We start from the raw sequence: 9,008 nt of genomic DNA on the forward strand, positions 1-9,008 counted from the left end.
TTGATGTTGAAGGTGGTGTTGTCAGTGATGTTGAAGGTGGTGTCAGTGATGTTGAAGATGGCGTTGTCAGTGATGTTGAAAGTGCTATCAGTGGTGTTGTAGGATATGTAGCATGCAGCAGTCGTGCTATGGTCTTCAAATATGGCGCTGTTATAGCGATGTTAGGTTACCGAGCGGACGCAATGAACTTCTTCCTCTGCCAGTAGCGCGTTGCCGGGAACTGGACGGCGGTCACGGCAGGCGAGGTCACGAATGAGGTAAAATTTTTGCCGGAGTCCTGATCTGTCATGGTGGGCAGTACTTTCAAAACTCGGTCTTCAGTATACGTAGTGGCCAAAGGAGGTACACGAAGTGGCTTGAGTAGGTGGTACATGTAGCGGCCTAAGTAGGTACACGTTGCGGCCTAAGGAGATACACGTAGCGACCTAAGTACACGTAGCGACCAATTCCTCGTCTGTGATTGGAAGGCTGAACTTAAAGCCGTCTGCTATTGCGTACGAAGTTACAAACTTAATTATTTTGGATACGACGGCTTCAGTGCCAGAACTGTAACGCTGAAATGAGTGAAGTAGAGGCTGATAGATCGGAGATAGAGGCAAGTACAAGAATCGGCAACAGGCCATGGGCATATGTTCAGTCTTAAAATGTCTAGGAACTTACGGACCTTGGCCTGTTGCAGGTTCTGAACTCCACGGAATTGTCACAGCTCTCCATGTCACGAACACGCAACTCACTGTTCCAATCTTGGTGGTCCTAACAACTCTGCCACCTCGCCGATTGTAATCTTGCATGCTAAAAAAATTTCCGACTCAATAGATCCAATAGAGGGGAGGAAGTTCAGCTTAATAGATTTATTTCTCTGAACCTCAGAAACTGCCGATGGTAATATAATATAATTTTAATAGCCGCGTGATAATACTAGGAAAATTTATTCCGTAGGACGCTGGGAACCGATTTAAATGTATTTACGCAGGTCCTAATTTATTTAAAAATGAGCAATATTGTGCTCAATATTTACATTTCCTTTTCTATACAGCAAATTAGATATTGAATAACTAATTTAATTTTCACCCTTGTTCTACTTCAATAACAGGAAACATTTTACGATTCAGAGTTCTGTCTTCTGATCAATGACTGCAACCTCCGACTCCCGTGTAACTGTAGTTCAAATTTCTATTGTTTATTTGTGAATGAGAACTCGGTGACAAGCAACAATTTATTAACCTAACAAAAATTTGCGTTTTTCAACGAGTCAAATGAATAAAGATCTATATGCACCGATTTCATGTGCTGTTGTAGTTGAACGTTTTTGTGAAACCCGCGCTGACACATCTGTCACTTGTGAGGTCGTAGTTTTAAAGGAACTCCATTAACTGCTGCAATTGAACTAACATTGAGGACAATTGTGAGGCTTCAGATGTCGTGGTTTTCGCTACGGCTCAGGTCCTGAAAAATGAAAAACAATACTTTTTTTTAATACATACTGTCTGCACATTTGTTAGTGTGCATGTTTTCGATATATATACATATATATAGAGAGAGAGAGCTAGAAAGGAGAGAGAGAGAGGGAGAAAGAGAGAGAGAGAGAGGGAGAAAGAGAGAGAGAGAGAGGGAGAAAGAGAGAGAGAGAGAGAGATAATCTTACCTGCGATCTACACATTTTATAATCTTGTTTAATTTCGTCAACAGTATGAACTTCGCCGTTCCTGTGACGCCTGCAGCCAATCCTGACCCTTACCTGGATCTAATTCTGAAGATTACAATTTTGATGTCCAGTTCACCTAAATTCTTGAGCCTGGTCTCACCACTTAACTTACTCCTTGGATGAAAATTTAATTACCATGAAAACTTCCGACGCTTCCCATGGATGACCCAACTATGGAGCTCGAGCATAATTTTTGGAGGAGCGAGAAGGCCGTGCGCGTCTCGTCCACCGTCAGCTGCGTGCGCACCAACGTCTGGGGCCTCCGCTCTCTGTGAGAGCAACACAATATTTACAAATGTAGCGTCTGCAAGTAATGGGTCACGAGAAAATCCAAATGCAGCATCTATAGCAACAAAATTGATGTGAAAACGTCAATGCAAACATAGGAGAAGGGTTCAAATACTGAGAGTTTAACCTAAGGGCTCCAATTAAGATTTGCATACGCAATTAAAAAGTTGGTGCTCAAATGACGTACACCGGGAATGAGGAATGTCACGACAAAGAGAACAGTCACTAGGATGTACAGAAACATGGTTGAAAACCCATCAACATTCATTATAGAACAAGCTTTGTCACAGAAGATCGCATTGAATAAAGCTTTAATAATACTAACTGCAATGCTTTTGTTTTCAATTGCAGAAATAACACGCTAATTCAAAATCAACTTCTACTCACTCATATTGGGCATTCTTATGCGTGTCTTGTCGTCTGCGTGTAGATCGGTCCAGACGGATACCCGGGCCTGCACCTCCTGATTGCGTTTTCCTGAATCGCAATCCTGATCACCTGAATCGGCGGCACGATGCGTAGCTGCGGGGAGACGATGCATATACGCCGCCAGCTGATTCATTCCTGGCAGGCTGTAATGTAGGTAAAGACAAGTTATTTCAGACCCCTGCAATGTGGGTAAAGACCAGGGGTTATTTATATTGTTAGAATAATATTGATGTTAGTTATATCATGTCACCCGATTGTATCTAACATAAATTGATGGATCACTATTAAACACCAGGTCTAGAACTAGATGGACTTTTTCGTCCATGTCCATGACAAGAGATGATTTATATAATAGAAACTTACTCCGGAAGGAGCTGCCAGGGAAACCCTGCAACTCTGGAGTGGGGAAAAGTCAGTTCCGGTGCCACAATAAATCTCTTGATGTCCAGTATGGTTTGGGCTGTGATTGTGGCCAAAAGCCACACGTAGTGCACTACGGGTACTCCCGTACGACGCCACTCAGCTGAAATCAAGAATTAAAAAGACTCAAGAGGATTCAGGTACTAAAATATGCCTAAATATCGAATTAAATCTTGTGGACAAAGTGGCAGTATCTCGAAGTTACAAAAATGTGCAGAAAAATGAAATTCCATTGACGTGCGTCTGACCTTCCGCGTCTCCTTCGTCGCCGCATAATATCAGCTGCAGCTTGTTCTGGGCCGACAGTTAGGTTTGCCTCTTGAGCTCGCGCTTGGGTTCGCGCTTGAGTTTGCTAAAGTGTCGATTCGGTTGGGCCGACGCTAAAGGTGGAAATTTTTCAATCTGCCCTCCAGACAGTCGCACCAGATGCTGCAACCACAACATGAACATAGATTTGGCAATTATCCTAGTGAATGGCACATACTATTGTTTTATGAATGAGATGAGCTCCAGCATAGGTGCGGACGACCCACATATGGTGCTTACAATCACCCATTATCTTCCCAAGTTGCCAATACTAGGATGGGCAATGAAAACACACACAACCCACCCGCATTTCATCTTCGGACAAGTATTCATTATCCATGCGGGAGAAGACGAAATCGTGCAGCAGAGAGGTTCGGTGGTTCTGCGCCCGTCGTGCGAGATTAGGGCCCTTGCGCCCCGTTGCATCGCGAGCCTCGTACTCAGTCTTTAATATCATAAATAAAATTAATTAAAAGAAGTGGAATGGACATGAATTATGTTGATTCCAATGAGGAATATGTTCCTCATTGATGAGGAATGAGGAACATATTAGTAGCCTATCTCGTCCAGCGCTAAATAAAGAGCAACTAATCCTATCCTAACAGTGGTAAATGGGCGTATTAAAAAAATTAAAGTTAAGAGTAACAACTTAGAACTAATTATTCACTTGAGGACAAATATAGCATGGAGCTGATATAAGTGAAACAGGAACAGATGCTGTCACCTCATGTAGCAGGCACCTCTTCTCTAGGCACGTGGTGACCCACTTCATGGTCACCACCCAGGCACCAGTTGCCACTCCGATGGCCACATTCTTGGTTGGCGGAAGCAGCTCTCTGTCCGCCGTACAACTGAATCACGGAATAAAATTTAAGAGAACAAATAACGGCATGAAGATTGACCTCACAATTAAAATTAATAGATTTCCAAAAAGTTTCACACAAGCAGCCTGTCACTGAATTTTCGAGTCAACAAAATAGGCTTATTAAGGCACAAACACGGATTATAATGAACAAAATTAACTCCATATCATGGTTTTTACCATGATATGGAAAAATTACCAAAATTACTTTCTTTCGTTTCCATATCATGGTTTTAATTTGTAAAGGTTGAGCGTTTCTACATAAGTGCAATAAACTGTTGGTGGGGCCGTTGAAGTGTAAAATTTACTATTACAAACAACGAAAGCCTATCAATGACAGGTGGTCTAGTTCCACTCACTGGGCGATTACATGAGTGACGACAGGTGAGTTAGGCGTCCACTGTTCTATCATTTCGCCTCTTGGCCGTCTGTTGTCGCCACTGGTGTCGGGGTTGCATAAGAGGAGTACTAGCTCACGAACTCGATTTTTCTCGTCATCCGACAGCTCCTCCGAACACAAGAGGTTCACTGGCCGCTTCCCCCTGCCGCGCCTCAGTTCTCTGTGAGAGCAACACAATAAGGTCACGAGAAAATCATTCAACAACAGGTATTTAAATAGCAGGATAGAGTTGAACGGGTATGCTACTAAGTGTCTTGTCCTTTGTGGTTCAGTCAGAGGTGAGGGCACAATAGTAGCTGCCAACATAAACTGTACGCAAATGCTACATCTATAGCAACAAACTTCACCACACACCACACGTCAACATACGTCACCTCACACATCACACGTCAACATATGTCACCTCACACACCACACGTCAACATACGTCCCCTCACACACCACACGTCACCTCACACACCACACGTCACACCAAACACCACACGTCACCATACGTCACCTCACACACCACACGTCAACATACGTCACCTCACACACCACACGTCACCTCACACCTGTCTCTTATACACATCTAGATGTGTATAAGAGACAGCCCTACCTGTTCTTATGCGATCGTCACTAGTTTACAGATATAGTTGTGCGCAGTGCGCATCAGCGTACGTCGGTATGACGGCACGCAATTTCTATACTAGGCTGGCTGAGCATAAGGGCAGGAGTTATAGAACAGGGAACCTACTTGCACATCCACCTCATTCTGCTGTACGTGTTCATGCCGAGCAGTGCAACACCTCTGTATCTGATAGTGATTTCAAAATTCTAGCTTCCGCATCCGGTGTTAGTGATCTACGAATTTTAGAATCCCTGTATATATTCAAACAGAAGCCTAGTCTGAATGCCGCTTTTAGCTCCTTTCCTCTTGAAATAGTAAATAGATAGGCCGTTTACGTTTACTAGCATTATTTTCATGTCTTATCTATTTATTTTTAGTGCATTTTACTTTACTAATTGATTTCTTTGTGTTTCTAGGACTGAACTTTTTCTGAACAGAATTTTGTGTTGAACTGACGATGGAGCTGGACTCCGAAACGTTTTCTCTTATAAAGATATGGTGAATTTTTGTGGTATTTTCTTTGCTTTTAAATTCCTGGTTAACTTGCGATTCAAGCAAACAAGTGATTTTAATACGGAGTAACACGTACTGGCTCCTTCTCCTTATTCGTGCCCATATCCACATCCGCATCCTCGTCCTCATATTCCTGCCTTGGCGCCTTAAGCTTGGGACTCAGCTGCACCACTTGCATCTTGGTGGAACCTTGCATCTTGGTGGAACCTTGCATCTTGGTGGAACCTTGCATCTTGGTGGAACCTTGCATCTTGGTGGGACCTTGCATCTTGGTGGGACCTTGCATCTTGGTGGAACCTTGCATCTTGGTGGAACCTTGCGTCTTGGTGGAACTGTGCATCCTGGTGGAACCGTGATACCCCGGCAATCTTACTCACGCTGTTCAAGGGCACCTGTAACCTGCCCTCCTTTACCTTTCATGCTTTATTTCTATTGTTTATTAAATGTTAAGTAAGTTTCGCGTGTTTCGATTTGCATCCCGTGGCGAGGTCTGGTTGTGGTAGATTCCTTGGCTGAGCTAACCCTGGACCGTAATTGGAATTTTCCAGCTTCTCTGGACTACGGTTGTGGTAGTGCTCAAGAATTCCTTTACAGAGGAACATATTAGTAGCCTATCTCGTCCAGCGCTAAATAAAGAGTAACTAAATCCTATCCTAACAGTGGTAAATGCGCGTATTAAAAAAATTAAAGTGAAGAGTAACAACTAATTATTCACTTAAGGGACAAATATAGCATGGAGCTGATATAAGTGAAACAGGAACAGATGCTGCCACCTCAGGTAGCAGGCACCTCTCTTCCAGGCATCTCTTCACCCACTGGATGCTAACCACCCAGCAGCCTTTGGCCACTCCGAAGACGAACTTCTTAGTTAGCATCCTTGTCGTTAGGTCCGCCTCACAACTGAATCATGAAATAAAATTTAAGAGAACAAATAACGGCATTAAGATTGACCTCACAATTAAAATTAATAGATTTGAAGGATTTAGGTGATTTTATTTCTGAAATGTTCACACAAGCAGCAAGTCACTGAATTTTCGAGTAAACAAAATAGGCTTATTAAGGCATAAACACGGATTATAATGAACAAAATTAAGCATGCACAGTTTTCTAGCAATTTCAAAAACTTTCCTTCGTTTCCATATCACGGTTTTTAATTTGTAAAGGTTGAGCGTTTCTACATAAGTGGAATAAACTGTTGCTGGGGCCGTTAAAGTATAAAATTTACTCTTACATACAGCAAAATGGGTCCGTATCAGACTGGGCTTCAGGTTCAGTGCGCAGCAGCGTGCCACAAGGAGGCGTTCTCGGGCCTATTCTATTCGTTGCGTTTATAACGATCTGCCAGAAGCTGTGTCTAGCGTTTGCTCGATGTATGCTGACGACACGAAAATTTATAATACAGTGAAGAATACGTCGCAAAAAGTACAGTTGCAAGTTGATCTTGACAGGCTGGTTGATTGGGCTGATAGGTGGCAGCTGCGTTTTAACGCTGACAAATGTAAAGTTATCCACCTTGGCAAGAATAATGAACAGCAAGATTACAGGATGAGAAGACACGGTTGCAACGACAGAGTGATGATGTCGAAGTCGACAACGGAAAAGGATTTAGGAGTTAAATTCTCATCACACCACAATTACAAAATTGCAGAGCAACGCATACAACCATTCCTACAACAGATACACGACTGGACTATCAGAAATAACCTCCACCTAAATGCATCCAAAAGTACAGCCACACTTTTCACACATGACCCTGCTAAATACAGGAAAATACTAAACCTTACCATAGACAATACCACAGTTCCCACCATCACACACCCAAAAATACTAGGAATCACATTCAACCCAAAACTAAACTTCAATACCCACATCCATTATACACATGACAAAGCAACTAAAACAATAAAAATTCTAAAATCTCTCACATCAACAAACTGGGGAAAACAAAAAAGTCCTACTCACCACCTACAAAACTATAACACAACCTATAATAGAATACAGCAGCACCATCTGGTCCCCCAGCCTAGCACAAACTCACACAAACAAACTACAAACAATCCAAAACACAGCACTCCACATTGCAACAGGCTGTACAGCTGATACTAACCAAAGCCACCTACACACAGAAACAAAAACGCTGCCAATAGACCAGCACCTCAGACTCCATGCATCCCAACTCAGACTAAAAGCTCAAGCACCGACCCACCCACTTCACACTCGTACTCAACCTTACAACCCACCCAGACTTATGAAACAAACAATTTTCACAAACAGAAACTACACCACTAACATACTCATAGAACCAGACCAAGCCACAACAGAAACACTAAACAGACACAAGAAACAAATACACACTACAATCACAACTAACTACATAGACAATCTACCTAAGAATGATGTACTTTCGGCACCAGCACCAGCCATAGACTTCAGAAACCCAATTACCCAGACACACTGTTACCGGAGGTTGAATTAGGCTACTGTGTAGCCCAACCTTCATGTCTTTCTTTATTAATTATCATATTTATTCAGTGCTCAATCCAACTCAATTTAAATTATATTCAATATTTTCATTTTTTCAGAGTAGATGACTAAAATGTAATTTGCAAACTTGAATTATCACTCTTAAGTATTTCTACTCAGTACCTCACCCTGGGCACTCAGTTGCACTGGTGTTGTCATAGAAATTTATATCATTTATTCATTGATAATTTAGGTTAAGTTGTCCTTGTTATTTTGCTAATTTCATTGATATCAACTTCTTGTGTTCCCTTGCATTTCACTTTGTTTGTGTTCATATCTGACTGATATGGTTCAGTTTGAAGAAGTTAATTTATTATATTGGATTATGATTATATTTAATTCCAGTAAGTTCATGTTCTCAATTCATCAGGCAGTGTTCCTTTATTTATCTGTCCCCTTGTGATTCTTTTCAATTCAATCCTCATGCGAGTACTCGTTAGTTTTAAAAATAAATTCTCAATATGGAGATGAGCTTTTACTAGTTTTATGGAGTTTAATGGTTCTTGCTTTGTTTGCATTCTACATCCCATCAGGTTATCAGTCATTCATGATTTGCATTTTTATTGTTCTTTCTGTTTGCAGTTACATCTGCTCATCTCCACCTGTCCATGCTCCTTATATGCACTTGACCAGCACATTTTCACACTTTCCAAATTAATACAACCATTTTATTTGCAATTTTATCAAGTTATATCAGGGTTGGTGATTTGTTTGATTTTTTAATCAAAAATCAATGTTTTTTTATGATTTTTTTGATTTATTTAATTTTTTAATATATTTTCACCTTTTTAGTATTTTTTGAAGGTTATTTTTCATGTTGAAATTAGCCTACTAACAATAACAGTATATGGATCATAATGGATGGCTAAAAAGGCCACTTATTGCCTTTAATAATGACCAAAAGGCCAAGGTGGTGTTTACCACTTAGGGATTTTTGGGTAAACAATTATTG

General features: G+C 41.3%; 1 protein-coding gene across 1 annotated transcript; it reads right to left on the minus strand.

Moving 5' to 3' along the window:
• Window positions 1-2,984: 2,984 nt before the first annotated feature.
• On the minus strand, window positions 2,985-5,729 carry LOC108682571. Its single transcript, XM_047885283.1, has 5 exons — window positions 5,596-5,729; window positions 4,370-4,570; window positions 3,873-3,999; window positions 3,453-3,593; window positions 2,985-3,271 (listed from the first exon to the last, which is right to left on the minus strand). The coding sequence occupies exons 1-5, from the start codon at window positions 5,727-5,729 to the stop codon at window positions 3,149-3,151; spliced, it is 726 nt and encodes a 241-aa protein (XP_047741239.1). The 3' UTR covers window positions 2,985-3,148.
• Between the last annotated feature and the right edge of the window lie 3,279 nt (window positions 5,730-9,008).

Source organism: Hyalella azteca, unplaced genomic scaffold, assembly GCF_000764305.2.
Source record: "Hyalella azteca isolate HAZT.00-mixed unplaced genomic scaffold, Hazt_2.0.2 contig17489, whole genome shotgun sequence".
NCBI lineage: Eukaryota > Metazoa > Arthropoda > Malacostraca > Amphipoda > Hyalellidae > Hyalella > Hyalella azteca.

Excerpts from the sequence above, each read along its gene's own strand:
- LOC108682571 (XM_047885283.1), bottom strand. The coding sequence starts at position 5,729 with ATGCAAGGTTCCACCAAGATGCAAGTGGTGCAGCTGAGTCCCAAGCTT. Across the intron at positions 4,571-5,595 it reads GAGCCAGTACGTGTTACTCC|AGAACTGAGGCGCGGCAGGG; the intron begins GTATTAAAATCA and ends TTGCTCTCACAG. Across the intron at positions 3,272-3,452 it reads TGTCCGAAGATGAAATGCGG|CATCTGGTGCGACTGTCTGG; the intron begins GTGGGTTGTGTG and ends TTGTGGTTGCAG.